Source organism: Scardinius erythrophthalmus, assembly GCF_964197995.2.
Source record: "Scardinius erythrophthalmus genome assembly, chromosome: 16".
NCBI lineage: Eukaryota > Metazoa > Chordata > Actinopteri > Cypriniformes > Leuciscidae > Scardinius > Scardinius erythrophthalmus.
Window position 1 is genome coordinate 28,549,869 of NC_138236.1, and position 17,963 is coordinate 28,567,831.

Sequence of the window (17,963 nt, forward strand, 5' to 3'; positions counted from 1 at the left end):
TTGTGGATTTGACCGCACTGACACTAGGTGATATCAGCCAAAACACAATGTCCAATTGAATCTGGTGCGGTGGAGCAAGTTTCATTTACATTTCATTTTAATGCAAGACATTTTTGGTTACACTTTATTTTAAGGTGTCATCGTTACAGTGTAATTATATATTTAAGTACTGAGTAATATTAAGCAACTACATGTACTATAGGGTAGGATTAGGATTTGGTTTAGGGTTAGTTACATGTAATTATGTAATTATATATATGTAATATATATATATATATATTTTTTTTTTTTACATGCACTGATGATGATAAGACCAAGAACGTGTTTTAAGTATGTAACAGAGCCAAATAAGATTTCATGTTGACTTTATGAAAAACTATTTACTTCGTTTAGTCCAAAATAGCAGGTTTCAAATCAAAATCAAATCAAAATGGAATCAAAACCCATCCATGTTGATTTGGCGATGCTTCAGCAGTTACCTTGTCCTCCTGGGAGTCCTGATGCAGAAGACTGTGCTGTTGGATGGCCATAGGGGGCGGCAGGGGAACCGAGTCTGGCCCTTCCTCTCCCTCCTCTTCACCACAGCTCTGCATCCCTGAGGATGAAGACTTAGACAGAGTGCCACTGCTCAAGCCCTCATTTCTCATCCTCTGTGAGGACAGAAGAGAGAGAAACAGAAAGAAAGAGAGATAAACATTGTTAAGCTATGAAACAGCTCGGCAGCTGCGGCACATTTTTATACCAAAATATCACAAGGGGAAGCGCTGCACTGTATTTATAACTGCTCTACACTGGAAACCACAAGACATAAATAACACTTAGACAGTTACAAATCATACAGCGCAACACTTAAAAACACACAGTATGCTACATTTACTTCTGCCTTCATTGACGTTTCAAATGCATTTACCAGGATAGGAGTGGGAACTAACAAACTACCATAGACATTTACTTGTCTACAAACTGTTTTAACCATTTTCACTGTTGCAAAAAAAAAAAAAAAAAAAAAAGTAAACAATTGTATAGATAATTGAATATACCATTCAAAAGTGTGGGGTCTATAAGATTGAAATGTTTTTGAAAGTCTCTTATGCTTACAAAGCCTGCATTTATTTGATCAAAAATACAGTGGAATTTCATTACAATTTACTGTTTTATTGTATTTTAAAATGTGATGGCAAAGCTACATTTTTTAGCAGCCATTACTCTAGTCTTCAGTCACATGACCCTTAAAAATAATTTGAATATGCTGATTTGGTGCTTGATTAACATTTCTTATAATTATCACAATTAAAAACCGATTGTGCTGCTTAATGTGTTTTATTTTTTTGTGGAAATCCTAATACTTTTTCACAAAAAAATATAAAAAATGTATTTGAAATATTTTTTGTAACAATATCAAATGTACTGTAACTTTTGATTAATTCATTTATCCTTGCTGAATAAAAGTATTAATGTCTTAAAAAAAAAAAAAAAAAAATATATATATATATATATATATATATATATATATATATATATATATATATATATATATTGCCGACCCCAAACTTTCCAATGATACACATGAATGCATGCAAACAATTATATACATTGATACACAATTCAGTGCAGATTTTTTGTTTGACTGATTCGCTCATCAAGCTAATACACCTGACAAAAGTAATAGGTTTGTGTGTTCTATTGGTTTTCTGGTCACCAACCTCCTCTATGGTCTCATCTTGTGGTGTGGCGGCACTGTCATCTGAGTCTTTCTGTGAGCCGGGGTCTGCGTTCTTGCGAACATCTCGACTCTTCTTGTGCTTGTGTGCGAGTTTCTTTACGTGGCCGTCTGCTTTGCCACTGCTGAGTCGTCTGACGGGACTGGTCAGCCACTTGCGCAGAGTATTTCCGGGCCGTCTGGGTCCAGGAGAGCTCTGCAAATGACCCGGCTGCAGCGTGGCACTGCCCGAAAGTCCTCCTTCATTACTGGACACTGAGAGCGTGTCTTTAGAGAGAGAGAGAGAGAGAGAGAGAGAGAGAGAGAGAAGTGGTGTTTACATGTCTTGCTGGGCCTAGTCAGTGTTTTTGTTTTACTGAACTGCTGAAAAAACTTTGATCACAACTAACATGAAGTTATAGCTGTGTAGTCATAAAATAATGAATCTATAATGTCTATCAAAAACAAGAATTCAACAACAGCATGGTATAACATATTATTAGTATAATAATAGTATGCTCTTAAATTGTTTACATAATTTACAAAATAATCTGCATGTAAATAAACATATGATACAGACATGCAGCACACGTATGAATGGGCAAAAATATTTGGATACTTTTGGACACTTTTACATTTTAATTGTGACTTTGGTGACTTTTTTCTAAATGACATAATTAAATCAAGTGGCATCACCAAAGCAAATGATGGCCTTTTCTCAAAATTAACTACTTATTTTTGCATGGCAAGGATTATTTTTAGAAGTCAGTGATATAATCTCAAAAATAAAAAAATAAAAACAAGTAAATCAAAACAAGAAAGTTATGTTTCCAAATCAATAGGCTACATCATAGATTATTTTAGAATTTAAAACCTAACTTTCTTTTTGTGAAATTTAGCTTGAAAACACGTGCTTTCTGTATTTATTTATTTTAAATAAATGCCATTTATTTTGTTGTATAACACATAGACATTCAAATATGTTTATATGTAGTTTCAATTGTCTAAATATTTTTTGGGGCCACTGTACATAGTAATTTCTCAAAACAGAATTACTGCAATGTCAATGTACCACAGTTCCCCTTCGAGGGAACTCGCACTGCGTCGTCGTCGTGACGACACTATGGGAACGCCCCCAGCGTAACGCATCTGAAGTATGAATGAAATCTGTCCAATCCTGATTGGTGCTGCGTCATGACGTAGTAGATGACGGCATACCCGGAAGCTACAAAGGGACGCCGGCTCAAACACACGTTAGCTTTTTGCTCTTCAGCTAAAGCGCTCTGTGTGAATTGTTTGTCCTATTTACTGTTGTTTGTCATATCAAGTCATCACAAGCATGTCTAGCGAGCAGTTCAGACGATGTGTGCATCCGTGTCCGCGCTATTTATCGGGCACGGACACACATCAGCTCTGTGTATATTGTCTGGGTGTGCAGCACGCTAGGGCGGCTCTCGAGGGAGCCGCCTGTAGCGAGTGTGATAAGCTGCCGCTCAGGGTGTTGCGCTCGCGGCTGGCCGTGTTCGATGAGGGCGGCCAAGCTCGCGAGCCCCGCGGTTCTGGGCCCGCCGTTGCTGAGGCAACGCGGCGCCGCAGATCGTGGGGCTCGCAGATGGATCTTTCAGCGGGACTCGGGACTGATTCGTCATCTTCCCAGTCCTCGTCTGATGATTCAGATGCTCTCCCGCCTCGTGTGGAAGCCCGCGATGCGGCTTCTTCCCGCGAGGTGGAGGCACCGATGCTTCAGTTATCTGGCTCTGAGGGGTCAGATGCTTTGAGCATCGAGGCGGGTGTTGTGGAGCCCCATCCACCGCTTCACGCACCCGCTCAAGAGGAGCTGGTGGAGGTTTTGACCCGCGCTGTGGCCAAATTAAATATTAGTTGGCCACAAGAAGAACCTGTAATCCAGCCAGCCAGTAAGCTGGATGAAAGGTTTTTCAAGCGCCGGTCTCAACCTCCACGCCGGGGCCTTCCGTTTTTCCCTGACTTGCACAATGAGTTGTGCAAGTCGTGGGAAAAACCATATTCAGCCAGGCTCTCCAACCCCCCAGTGCTTGATTTTGCAAATGTACTGGGGGCGGCTGAGCGTGGCTATGGGACGATACCTCGGGTAGAGGAGGCTCTCGCGAGCTACCTCTCTCCCGAGGCCGCATCGTCCCTTAAGGCCCCGGTACTGCCCACTAAACCGTGCCGCGATACATCAGAGCTGGTGGGCAGGGCTTATATGGCGGCCGGGTGGGCTGGTAGCTGTCTGCACACTATGGCGGTGCTGCAGGCCTACCAGGCCGACCTCCTTAAGGAGCTGGATGAGGGCCAGGGTCCCTCTCCAGAGGACATTCTGGAGCTTAGGAAAAAAAGGCCACCGATTTGTCTCTCCGCATCACCAAGGAGACGGCCCGTGCCATTGGCCGCTCCATGGCTGGTTTGGTGTGTGTGGAGAGACATTTGTGGCTGAATTTATCGGGGATGAAAGAGAAAGAGAAACATTTTCTCTTAGACTCCCCGATCTCGCCTTCTGGACTTTTCGGCGGTGCGGTTGAGACCGTCGTCGGGAGGTTCCAGGAGGTGAGGAAGCAGTCGGCGGCCTTCCAGCAATATCTCCCCCGTCGCTCCAGCTCCTCGAGGAAGGCTGCCTCTAAAGGGCAGCCTCGGCCGCCTTCCAGCTCCTCGCACCGTCAGGAGCAAAAGGAGAGTGTCGCCACCCGTGCCCCTCCCGAGGGAGCCTGGCAAAGGAGGCGGCGCTCTCGAGGTAAGCCTTCGGAGCCTAAGGTCGATCTGAGGACCGTCCTTCAGGCGAAGAAGGCTTCCTCTAAGCGGTCCTAATTGCGGCCGGACCGCTGAGAGCTGTCCCCCCCGGGATGGAGCGATCGAGGTCGCCTCCCTCCCGGAGCTCTCGGGAAATCAGTGCTGTGTTCCCGCCGTCCAGTACGCTTCGGGCCACACTGATTTCCCGCGCACGCACGCCGCTCCAGCCGCCTCAAATAAGACCTGCGGCTGGGCAGCGAACGCGTACGCACACCGAAAATCATTCTCGACTGCTCCCTGCCGGTCAGCCGCTTCAGGGGGTCGGGAACGAGGCTCGGTTGACACCCGAGGCCAGCCTCGAGAGGCTGGTTCCCTTAGTAGATTATCTCGGCGCATGGTCATGCCTTCCGAATATATCTGCGTGGGCCCTGCGTACTGTAGAGCTGGGTTACAGACTGCAGTTCAGCTCCCCTCCCCCGAAGTTCAACGGGGTGGTCTGGACTGTGGTCGGCCCAGAGCAGGTTCGGGTTATGGAACAAGAAGTTCAATCCCTGTTGGTAAAAGAGGCCATAGAACGTGTTCCTCTGCCACACAGGGAGTCCGGGTTCTACAGCCGGTACTTCATAGTTCCAAAGAAGGATGGTGGGTTGCGTCCAATAATATATCTCAGGCACTTGAATCGTTCTCTGAGGAGATTCAGGTTCAAGATGCTCACAATTCCAGCCATCGTGAGTCAGATCCAGTTCGAGGACTGGTTCGTCACGATAGATCTGAAGGACGCATACTTCCATATCTCCATCCTTCCATGTCACAGGAAGTTCCTGAGGTTCGCTTTCGGGGGCGAAGCGTACCAATATCGGGTTCTTCCCTTTGGCCTAGCTCTTTCCCCTCGCACCTTTACCAAGTGCATGGATGCAGCGCTGGCTCCGCTGAGACTCCAGGGCATTCGTGTACTCAATTACATCGACGACTGGCTAATATTAGCCAAGTCGTACGATATGGCAGTTCGACATCGAGATGTCGTTCTCGCTCATATTAGGTGCTTGGGGCTGAGACTCAACACGAAGAAAAGCGTGTTGACGCCCTCCCAGAGGACTACGTTCCTGGGAGTGGTATGGGACTCCACGACGATGCGGGCACAAATGTCTCCTGCTCGGGTGGGTTCCATACAGGCGTTGGTCTCCAGAGTGAAGCTAGGCCACAACCTCACTGTGAAGCAGTTTCAAATACTGCTGGGGCACATGGCAGCAGCGTCCAGCGTCATACCTTCTGGCCTGCTGCACATGAGACCCCTACAGTGGTGGTTGAGAGCCAAGGGGTTTTCCCCGAGGGGAAATCCGTTCCGTATGATCAGAGTAACGCGCAGATGCCTTCGTTCTCTCGTCATATGGAGGAAACCTTGGTTCCTGTCCCAGGGACCAGTGCTGGGAGCATCATGTTGCCGGAAAACCGTTTCAACAGATGCCTCCCTCAATGGTTGGGGCGCGGTCATGGACGGCCGCTTTGCGAGAGGTCTGTGGGAGACCCGGCACTCTTCCTGGCACATCAACTGCCTGGAAATGCTGGCGGTCTACAAAGCTCTGAGGAGCTTTTTCCCAGACCTCCGCGGCCACCATGTCCTGATACGCTCAGACAACACTTCTGTAGTCGCGTATCTGAATCATCAGGGGGGTCTGAGGTCGCGCCCTCTATGCAGACTGGCACACCAGATCCTTCTGTGGTCCCAGGGGAAACTGTCGTCTCTCAGAGCGATGTACGTCCCCGGGGATCAAAATCAGGGAGCAGACGTCCTGTCGAGGCAGGGGCTGAGGCCCGGGGAGTGGCGACTCCACCCAGAGGTGGTGGAAGCCATGTGCGTGAGGTTCGGCCCAGTGGAAGTGGATCTGTTCGCGTCTCGAGAGACGTCCCACTGCCCACTGTGGTTTTCTCTCAGGCATCCAGCTCCGCTGGGGTTGGATGCCATGATGCAGACGTGGCCGAGGCTGCGTCTGTACGCATTTCCCCCGATCGCTCTGCTCCCGGGAGTCTTGGAGCGGGTTCGCCGAGAGGGGATCAGTCTACTTTTAGTAGCACCCCGCTGGCCGACCCGAGTTTGGTTCTCGGACATTATAGCTCTGCTAGACGGCCTCCCGTGGCAGGTCCCTCTGAGGAGGGATCTGCTGTCTCAGGCAGGGGGCACAATACTTCACCCCCGGCCAGAGCTGTGGAACCTTTGGGTCTGGCCCCTGAGGGGGCTCGGTACCTAGAGGCTGGCCTGTCGGCAGACGTTGTCGAGACCTTACTCAGCTCCAGGGCTCCCTCTACCAGGAGACTGTACAGCCTGAAGTGGAATGTGTTTTCCACTTGGTGTAGAGAGCGTGAGGTGGACCCAGTTAACTGCCCAGTGGCTTCAGTGCTGGAGTTCCTCCAAGATCGTTTCTCCGCCGGTCTAACCCCGTCCACACTAAAGGTGTATGTGGCTGCCATTGCGGCTTTCCACTCGCCTGTAGGTGATGGGCCTTTGGGGAAGCACCATCTGGTTGTACGTTTCCTCCGTGGGGCTCGGAGGATGAGGCCTGCGGCTCGCTCCAGAGTTCCAACCTGGGACCTGGCGGTGGTACTTGAAGGGTTGGCTGAGGCCCCCTTCGAGCCACTGGAGTCGGCTGAGGCAAAGAACCTGACCCTTAAGGTGGCCTTTCTCCTTGCTATCACCTCTCTGAGGAGAGTGGGGGATCTCCAGGCCTTGGCTATAATGCCAACTTGCCTGGAGTTTGCCCCTGGCGGAGTTAAGGCCATCTTACACCCTAGACCGGGCTATGTGCCCAAGGTGCCATCTAATGTGGCACGGTCAGTGGTTCTTCAGGCTTTTCATCCTCCACCTCACGTGACGGCGGAAGAGGGGAGACTTCACCTGCTCTGCCCAGTCAGAGCCCTGAGAGTGTACCTTGAGAGGTCCTCTCAGTGGAGGAAGTCAGACCAGTTGTTGGTGTGCTTTGGTTCACCCAAGAAGGGGCTGCCTGCATCCAAGCAGACAATCAGTAATTGGATTGTTCAGGCTATAGCCACAGCTTATCAGGTGCGCAATCTGCCTTCACCTATAGCTGTGAGGGCTCATTCTACCAGGAGCATGGCCTCCTCGGTAGCCCTCCTTTCTGGAGCCTCGCTTCAAGATATTTGCGAAGCGGCTGGGTGGGCCACTCCGCACACCTTCATAAGATTTTATAGTCTGCAACTCCCTGTGACGCCTGGTGCCAGAGTGCTCGCGTCCTAAGTGTGCCTGGTCTTCCAGCTTCACACTAGGGTGGCGTGCTTACGGTGTGGCATAGTGGGCATTGCGTTCCCATAGTGTCGTCACGACGACGACGCAGTGCGAGTTCCCTCGAAGGGGAACGTCTCGGGTTACGACTGTAACCCTTGTTCCCCGAGAAGGGAACGAGACACTGCGTCTCGCCGCCACACCTATCACGTTAAGAGCGCTTGCTTCATCGCAAAGTAGCTAACGTGTGTTTGAGCCGGCGTCCCTTTGTAGCTTCCGGGTATGCCGTCATCTACTACGTCATGACGCAGCACCAATCAGGATTGGACAGATTTCATTCATACTTCAGATGCGTTACGCTGGGGGCGTTCCCATAGTGTCGTCACGACGACGACGCAGTGTCTCGTTCCCTTCTCGGGGAACAAGGGTTACAGTCGTAACCCGAGACGTTTACTGTACTATAACTATAATAACTATAGATATCTAACAAACAAATATAATTAATACACTTAATAACTGAAATTATATCAAGTATATTTTATCAGTTGTTAATTATTCTGGGGTTTATTGAGAGGTCTAAGAGTGTGAGTGTTTTTTTTTTTTTTCACCACAAGGTGATGAAAATCATAGCTCTACTTTTCACTTCCGAGGGGTTTGTTTTCAGCCCTCTTCAAAACTGAGACTGCAGAACCCTCTTAAAAGACCTTGCTCTGCTCCTCAGAGAGTATCCTTATATAAAGCTTGCATAAGATATTCTTTTCAAGTCTATTGATGTGCAGAAGAAACACATTCAAGGCCTCTGATGAACGGTCTTCAGGGGAGGAGTGGAAAAATCAAGAGCTGATAAATACATCTTTTATTGACTGTCACTATAAAAATGCATGTGCAGTCTATAACTACCAACTGACTCGGGATGAATAACGACACTATTTCCTTCTGTAGAGCTGCTTATAGCTGAATTGAACTTGTTTCATAATTGATGAACTCTACAAAGTTACTGACCTGAATCAACAATGAACTGACTTTGTAGAGCTGCTTTTTAGCACTTTAGTTTTACATTTGATGAAATTTGCATCATTGACTATGTTCCTGTTTATTGCTGTGAATCTGCTTTGAAACAATCTGTATTGTATAAAGTGCTATATAAATAAAGACGACCTAACTTGACTCTCCTATGTTGTATATATGAAATCTCAGCTGTCAGTAGTTTGTCCCCTCATTGGGGACAGTATATTATAGCTGAGCCTAGTCTGACCCCTCTGTCATAGTTCACACTTTGTGTATTTATATACACACACACACACACACACACACACACACACACACACACACACACACACACACACACACACATAGCCACACCCGGTAAACAAAGTCCAAAATCTTTCAATTCTGAGTGATGAACACTTCTATATCAGCAATGAGTACTTCTTCCATGAAATCATATTGCTAATGATGTCGGCATATGAATCATTGTGAACCAATTAATTGTAATGTCTTAGGTTTTGAATAAAGGCTCATTGTGGCTTATGGCCAATTACTGTCCAATTAGACGAGAACTATCTGACTGACATGTAAAGTGACCAATCACAGTTAGTTCTTTTTTTTTTGCACCGGTTTTTGGGCGGATAATATCTGCGTAACAGACAGTTGTGGACAATTTAGCGAGTGCGTGTTTGTTACCGTCTTAATTTATAATCTTCACAGCAGGATATAAACCTTAAATAAGTCAGTTTAACACACAGTGAATAAGAAGTTCAGTAAAAACAAAATACTTTTGTTACTTAATACTTTTGTTACTTTGTTACTTAATTGTACTTAATACTTTTTGTAAAAACAAAAAGTATTTAATTACACTCAGATAATCCACAAGTAACGTAAGAGCGTTTGATACACAAACAATAACTGTCAATCAAGGCAGAGAAACGAGGAACTTAAATACATACTGATAACGAACCAAAAGACTAACAGGTGTGACGATCAGATGAATTGCAATACTATCTAATGATTTCGGGAAACAAAGACAAAAGGAAATAATGAGAAGCAAACTAAAAGTCTATGATAATGAAACTAAACGAGCAAATGACTGAATATCCATAATTGAATACAATTTTCCTATATGATGTTCCTAGATATATCAGTTGTGGATTGTGGTGTGTTTTTTCCGGTTCTGTTATAAATTCATTCCTCCTGAACTGTGTCGTTAAATTCACACCTGAACAATCCGAGCCTTCAGTGCCACAGAAATGAGCCCTGTGTCGCCTGTAGAGGACACAACCAGCCTCCTCATAGGAACCTTACAGCGATTTGTACATTATTCAAAAATCGAAATCATATATAAACATTGAACACTGAAATCTTAAAGAAAACTTCTTGAAAAACTATTTTTAAAGAAACATTCCGTCCCAACTGACGTTCATTAATTAGGAATGATTGAGGTGTGACAGATTGATGCTTTCTCATACTTTGAGCCTCTCACTTCATAGACTGATGGGTAATATTTAGAAAAATCTAGTCTGTTTCTCTGAGAGCCTCTTGTGTCCGGATAGATAAAAAAAGACTCACTCAAAAACACATGCACAGGTTCCACAATGTTTTGCTGCATATGCCTGACAATCTTTATTAAAGGGATAGATAATGACAATTCTGTCATCATTTACTCACCCTCAAGTTGTTCCAAACCTGTATGAATGTCTTTCTTCTGCTGAACACACACACAAAATGATATCATACTATGGGTCCCATCAACTGTTTGGTTAGCCATATTCTTTTTTATGTTTAGTAGAAGAAAGACATTCATACAGGTTTGGAACAACTTGATGGTGTGTAAATGATGACACAATTTTCATTTTTGGGTGAACTGTTCAAGCAGAGCAATTTTCATTATATATCCCTTTAATAAAACACGTAAACACCAACATACTGTAACATCTAAATCAAACAGCCTATAAACAAAAGCTAAATATAAGCACCATCATGAATTTCTATTCCTATGATATTCGGGCCAATGACAAATGACAGTGTACAAGATTTAAAGAAGGAAAAATCAAGTTTAAAACCATTATTGAAACCATGTTGGTTTCATATGGTTTAAAAAAGAAACAAAAACGTCTATACTATTTACATGAAAAGTTCAATTTTGAATGCAATCATTAAGTAAAAAGTAATAACCCATTGAATACATTTGAGCATATACATTGTGGCAATTATCCCGATAAAGACCCGAGGTCATTTCATTTGACAAAAATCATAAAAATGATAAAATCATAAAAATAAAACAAATAAAAAGTCTTATAGTTGTTGACACCAAGTTCTTTTACCTGCATAGTCAAATCGTGACTTAGATTTTTCAAATAATAATAATTTTGTAAAAAATAAGATTTTATGATAAACTACTCAATAATTTTTCTTTTTGAGAATGTCATTCTTTTAATAATTTAATAATAACTTTCCTCATTATGAAAACAGGACAGTTTGATCACTTTTTGATATTTTTGAAATTATGCCTCCAAAAATGTCAGAATTAATTTCAAGTCAAAAAATAAAAACATCATAGAAGAGTTTTCCCACCATTCATTTATTTCATTTTAATGCAAAAAAAGTACTGCCATGTCATTGACCTATTTACTTTGGATCTGCAAACATAAAAGCAGACAGTCAGAGACAACTTTTAAAAGCTGATCGGACCCTCTAAATCAACAGTGTAAAATTTCCACTGAAGTGACATTGTCACCAAACTAAGAAGAAGAATATGTGAATTAATTAACTAATGTGAATTAATATGAAGAACATTCTGTAGACACAGGAACATCTATAGAAGACTTCTATTACAGAGAAGGTCCAGCTGAATAAATCAACGACCAAGCTTTGTCCTTATCAGATGCTGAGTAATACATTATTGACCAATAAATTCACTTTAAATCACATCTAATTTGAATTTAATAAAGCAGACAAAAATAAAAAGGACTATTTCTTCATGTAGTTTCTGTACCAATCACCTATTGTGATCCTTAAAATAAACCTGCATATCAACATACCCTACGCTTAACTTATTAAATAAGTTCTTCAATAACTACAAGAATAAACAAGCTGCATTATATTAAGCTGTTACGATGACTGCATTCAGTTCTGACAGCGTTGTTGTCCTGTGAGGAACGTACCCAAATCCAGCAGCCAATACTTGCAGTTCTCTGAGCGTCCTGAAGCTGAACCCATGTGACAGAGTGACCTGACTGATAAAAATGAGTGTATTCCATGTGCCATACGCAAGAGGTGATCTGAACAGAGGAGGACACCTACACTAACTCCTCTAAACTGAAAGGATTTTTACCACATAATGCTGAGAAGAGAGTGATGGACTATGAAAGAAAGGGAGGGAGAGAGAGAGAGAGAGAGAGAGAGAGGGAGAGAGGAAAGGGGATGGAGAAAGAGGGAGGTTTGGTGTTCCATGCACAGCTGTGACTAAGTTATGCTCAGAATGAGAGAGAGGGAGGAAGGGAAAACCGGATGAGAAGACTCAAAGAGAGGAAAGAGGTGTAACCTGCAATCCTTTAATATGAAAGACGTGATCCCAAAAGAGTCAGCCTTTCAAGCTTTCTCAAGATAAGATTCTTTCAGCTTTTTTTTTTAACTCATTTTCTAATAGGGGGATTATAATAGGGGGGACTATCTTGATCATAATGTAGTTACAAAAAGACAGAAAAAAAGTTTCATATACAGTATATATATATATATATATATTTGACTTTTGATGTATGACTCTTGAAAGGTTTTGTGATATTCACTCAATTAGACTACTAAAATCTCAACAAAAAACATTTTGATAATAATGGTTGCAGCTATTTTAGAGTCTTTTATGTGAGGATTCCTGAAATGTCAAGTGGATGATGGCATTCTGCAAAACAACAAAATCAGTCAAGTGTTGACCTGTTCGAACATTTTAAGCATTTTTTATTGGGAGCACAGTAATAATACATCCCAGAAGTAAATGACAGTTTGAAAGCAAACAGTATGGCTGACAATATCAGGTCACAACATGAAAATGAAGTAAACTATACAAACAACTGCCTCTTTATCACCTACACAAATGTCTGCCACTCTTACAGGCTGCACCGGAGCGGGCGGCTACAAAGATCTCCCTGTTTAAGCGTCTTTGGCTGCTTAACAGTAGCTGGTCTGTGGCCAGTCAAACTGCTTCCTTTGGCACACACACACACACACACACACACACACACACACACACACACACACACACACACACACACACACACACACACACACACACACACACACACACACACACACACACACACACACACACACACACACACACACACACACACACACACACACACACACAGAGATCCGTAACTGTTTATGCCAGAACTAATCAAAATTCTGCTGAGGATTCTGCTCTGTTCTCATATTATAAAATTTGGATTTTTTTAGCCTCTCTGGACACGTTGCACCACACCAGCTGCCTTAATATACCTTGAACGTTTCAGCTAACGAAATAGCCGGGGCAGCAATTTAAAGAAGTAGAATACACTGGTCATCATGAGTTATGACGGTTCCTATTTCGCATTCTATAAATACTAATTGTCCTTGCTGTAAGAGAACCGGCTGTTTGACATTTCCCATGACCTCTTCAAAATAAAAGGTACTTGCCTACTTGTAATGATGTCATAAAAATGGACTTAAAAGATGACACAGGTATGAGACTTATAATGTAGTTCCAAAAATAGAAATGAAGTACATCTAACTTATTAGTTCCAATATGACAGTTATAATACGTTAAAGTTTTTCATTAGCTATCTCCTTGACATTCATTGTTGGTCATAGATAGATAGATAGATAGATAGATAGATAGATAGATAGATAGATAGATAGATAGATAGATAGATAGATAGATAGATAGATAGATAGAAGCATCTAACTACATCAAGAGTTAAAAATAAGTTAGTTTCAGTAACTTCCCAGAATTCTCCAAACTGAACACCACACCCTGCACACACTAATGATCTTCTCTCAGATGCAGTCCAGTCATCCTTGTGTGGGTGACCTCAAAAATCTGTGCCTGGTGACCCTCTTAGTTTTACCACATGCTCTTCCTTTGTAGTCGTTTTCTTTGTCACAAATCATTTTCCATTCAGAGTTTTCAAAAGCAGTGACTAGCCACCATGAATTTCATTTTACATGTCTTTGATCATGATGAACTTACAAACTGCAGCTGATGTACTTACTATAGCTGAATCCTTAAATCCTTAAATACCAATTAACAATAAGATCGCTCCCAAATTAATTTACGCCGACTCATCATAAATGTTTTCATGTGCAAAACTTTATTTCAAACTGTAATGTTGTGAAATATTATTAAAATTTAAAATAATTGTTTTCTATTTTGATATATTTAAACATTCTAATTGTTCAGCAGCCAGTTTTCAGTGTCACATGATCCTACAGAAATCATGCTGAATTGGTGCCCCCAAAAATTCGTATTATTATCAATGTTTAAAGCAGTTGTGCTGCTAATATTTTTGTGGAATCTATGATACATCATGATTCTTTGATGAAAATAAAGATTTATTTAGAAACAGAAACAGCATTTATTTGAAATGTACTTTTTTGTATTATTATAAATGCCCTTACTGTCACTTTTGATCAAATTAATATGTCCTTGCTGAATTAAAGTATTAGTTTCTTTAAAAAACAACTTTTGAAAGGTAGTCCATGAATTATTGTTTACAAAATGGCTGCTTTTAAAGGCATGATCAAAATCACAAGATCACATTAACTGTCTTGTGTTCATGGATACGGTCCTAGCAGGGAAATCCTACGGCCTGGCAACCCTGTTCATCACCTGACACACACAACCCATAACCATGGTTACTGCAAGCACAACACACTTCAACCCTAATAAGAAAGAGCAAAGCTGGACTGCAATTAAAATTTTATTTGGGTTCGGGGTGAATCGAGAGCAGACACTCACACACCTGTACAGCTTTGATCCATCTCTCCTGAGGGAAAGCACACAATATCTAGCACCTACATTAGGATAATCAGATGTAATTGTGGTTCGTTATATTTAAATGTTAATCTTGCACACAGATAGAAATCTGTATGCAATATGATTTAAAATACAATTTTGTATAAATCACCGATATACAATTAATCCATAAGGTAAATTCAATTTTTTTTTTTTTTTATCTATGTATCCTTTCATTCTACCAAGAAGATTGGTAAAACAAAACTGAGATTCCTATCGAGTCAAAGGTGATTACCTAACAACTCTTACACAAAAGACCAGCTGGATGCGTGTGCTGATGTGTCTTCAAGTAATCCCTCAAGCATTTACACAGAAGCTGTTCCCATGACTGGAGAGGAAAACCAAACACTATCCCAGAGTTGCCACAAATTCAAAACACTGACAAATCCAAGTAGTGCAGCCTCTGTGAAGTGTAAACCTAAATAAACCCCATTATAAATCCTGATGCCATCCTGATCCGACCCCATATCTAAGCAGGTGTGTGTTTCCCAAAAACAAGTCCTAAAAGCAAGTAAGTCCACTACAGCATGTAAGCAAGTTCCGGTGTTACCAACATAGTTCAATGTTTCAGTTTTGCAAAAACCATAGTTCCAACAAACATTCGCAAACTTACGAGGTTGGAACTACAGTTCTCGACTTTCTTGTGATTATGACATGTGTACTGAAATAGATCATGCTCCTGTACACAAGTATATGTTATATAAAGTATATACTGTAGATTGAAACGTATAAATATATATACTTTAGACTGTCAACAATTAGTAGTACAATTTTTGAAGAATGTGCATGTGCGTATGGGAACCTGTACGTATGATGTAAGAGGGAACTCAAAATAAATCAAACATCAAATAAAAGCCAAATGACATGAAACAAAAATAGTGCAGTAGTCCTCAAACCACAGATGTGCGACATGATACAGCTGTGACTAGTTAAATTCTTTGAAGATGCATCATACTAGGATAGTTAAAGGGATAGTTCACCCAAAAATTTGTCATTACTTACCCTCATGTTGTTCCAAACCTGTATGAGTTTCTTTTTTCTGCAGAACACAAAAGAAGATATTTTGAAGAACGTTGGTAACTAGACAATTGACGGTAGCCTACAGTCAAATGTCTGGTTATCAAGATTCATTTACATATCTTCTTTTCTGATCAACAAACTCATACAGGTTTGGAAATGATACTATCCCTTTAGGCAGCAAGCTTCGGCCAGCATGAACATCCAAAAAACCCAAACACATTTACAGTCCAATTAAATCTAACCCAACCCAATCTGCAGAAAACAGGAAAGCCATCTTACCTTTATGATTGAAAATTCCCTCCATCTCCATACTGCTGCGGGAATGTGCGATGCAAAGCATGGAACTGGGAACCAGGCCCTCCTGGGCAGGTGAGCGGTCAGTGGTGCGAACCAGACACCAGTCGGGCTTGTCCTGGGGCCGTTCTAACAGCTCCACTGTCTGACCTCTACGCACAGTCAACTCCGATCCGTTACTTGCCATGAAATCGTGGATGACCACTGTCAACTCTGAGCCACCGGACAACTGTGGAGGAAAGAATAAGCGTCACAATAAAATAAAAAAAAATATCTGATAAAGAAAACAAAAGTGACCTAACTAAGAAAATAGACAAGTCTAAAGTCAGAACGAACGTACCCACTGGTAATGTGGCATCGCCAATGAGCTCAAAAGGTGAGCCACTGATCCTGAACCTTTACACGCCATGTTTCTACCAAAACAACACCTCCTTTTAAGTCCCTATGCCTCAAACATCACACAGGATGACGTTTTGAGTCGAAAACCCCTAACTCCGACAATGCCATATCCTTCAATCTGGAAGACGGAATGACTTTGCCTTTCTTTTTTCTGATCAAAATGAACCTGGTCTACAGTTCCATCTACAGCTCAAGCATTCAGGACTCCAGTGAGGTAAAGTGGCAGGCGTTTGAAGGCTGCTGACACATCCTCGCATTGCCACGGAGATGGAATCAGTCTGAAGGAGTGACGCCTGGCAGGAGGAAGGGAGAGGAGGCAGAGACGGACACAATGTGCCAAGATTTAAAGGAGCAGGAGGCAAATTAATGCTTATTAGAAGTGACGTGCAGGAACTCGTACGCTTCTGGGAGCCTCACCTTTTCACCTCGCCACGAACTGAGAGGGCTCTGTGTGCGTTAAGACGGTTTAAACAGTGAGCCTTTGTGAGGGGTCGTCAGGGTACATGAGTCAATTTGGTGACAGCGAGACTCTTTACGTGTCACAGAGACAGGGAAGAGACCGACATGGAAATGGAGATAAAGATGGTGCATCCAAGTGTGTTTTGATTCAAGACAGTATCAGCATGTAACGTGTGTTCTTGTAGGAGGCTCGCAATACATATCAGGGACAAAAACATGCACATGTGTGAGGGCGAGTGAGAGGAGAGCTCTGACTGTGAGTGGGAAGATGAGCGTCTGTGCTGCTAAATCCAAAGCAACCAAAGCAACGTTCCCCACTGAGGAACCCTCATTACGACTGTTGACAATCAGGTTAAAGGAATGTTGGAACTACTGGACGCCACTGTGTCCGAACTTCTTGTATGGTTGATTCTTCAATTAGGAGACATTTTCTGTTCCCTAAAAGGTTTTTATATAAAAAGTGAAAATTATGTTTTCAGTTCATTTAGTATTCATGCAACACTATTTATGAAACTATTGGCTTCTGTAGAGCTGCTTATACAGAAGCTGAATTGGACTTGTTTCATAATTTATAAACTTTGCAAAAATAGCACAGCTATTGAACTGAATTGAAACAACATAGATCTAACTTAAGATGAATAATGTCAGTAGAGCTGTTTTGAAGTCAAAATTGAATTGGAGTCATGTCATAATTGATGATTTTTTTTAACATTAGCACTTATTTTCCTGTTTAATAATGTAAAGCTGTAGAAATAAATGACTTGACAAACGAACACATTCCCCAATAATGCTCGCATTACCACCATGCCACACATTTAACATTAAAAAAAAAGATTACATTTGCTTATCATGGGCCTGAGGAGTCATTTTTACCACAACTACATGCATAGTGACAGAAATATAATTCATTCTAAGATGTTTACATAAGGATGATGAGAAACTTTATTACTGTTAGTGTTTGAGAATTTGAGAATCTACATAACAATCCAACTTTCAAAATACTTAATTAAACATCCACAACAGCTCACATCATAATTTTAACATAAGAAACATAGTTTTCTGGATTT

At 42.2% G+C, this 17,963-nt stretch overlaps 1 protein-coding gene across 1 annotated transcript in view; it reads right to left on the bottom strand.

Annotated features, from left to right (window-relative positions):
• Positions 1-17,963, bottom strand: part of triob (trio Rho guanine nucleotide exchange factor b) — a gene marked incomplete at its 5' end in the record, with an annotated part of 170,021 nt that overhangs the window by 20,901 nt on the left and 131,157 nt on the right. Inside the window, 3 exon segments of the mRNA XM_081388786.1 lie at positions 480-650; positions 1,704-1,987; positions 16,024-16,267. Of these exon segments, the coding sequence (XP_081244912.1) occupies positions 480-650; positions 1,704-1,987; positions 16,024-16,267 (699 nt within the window).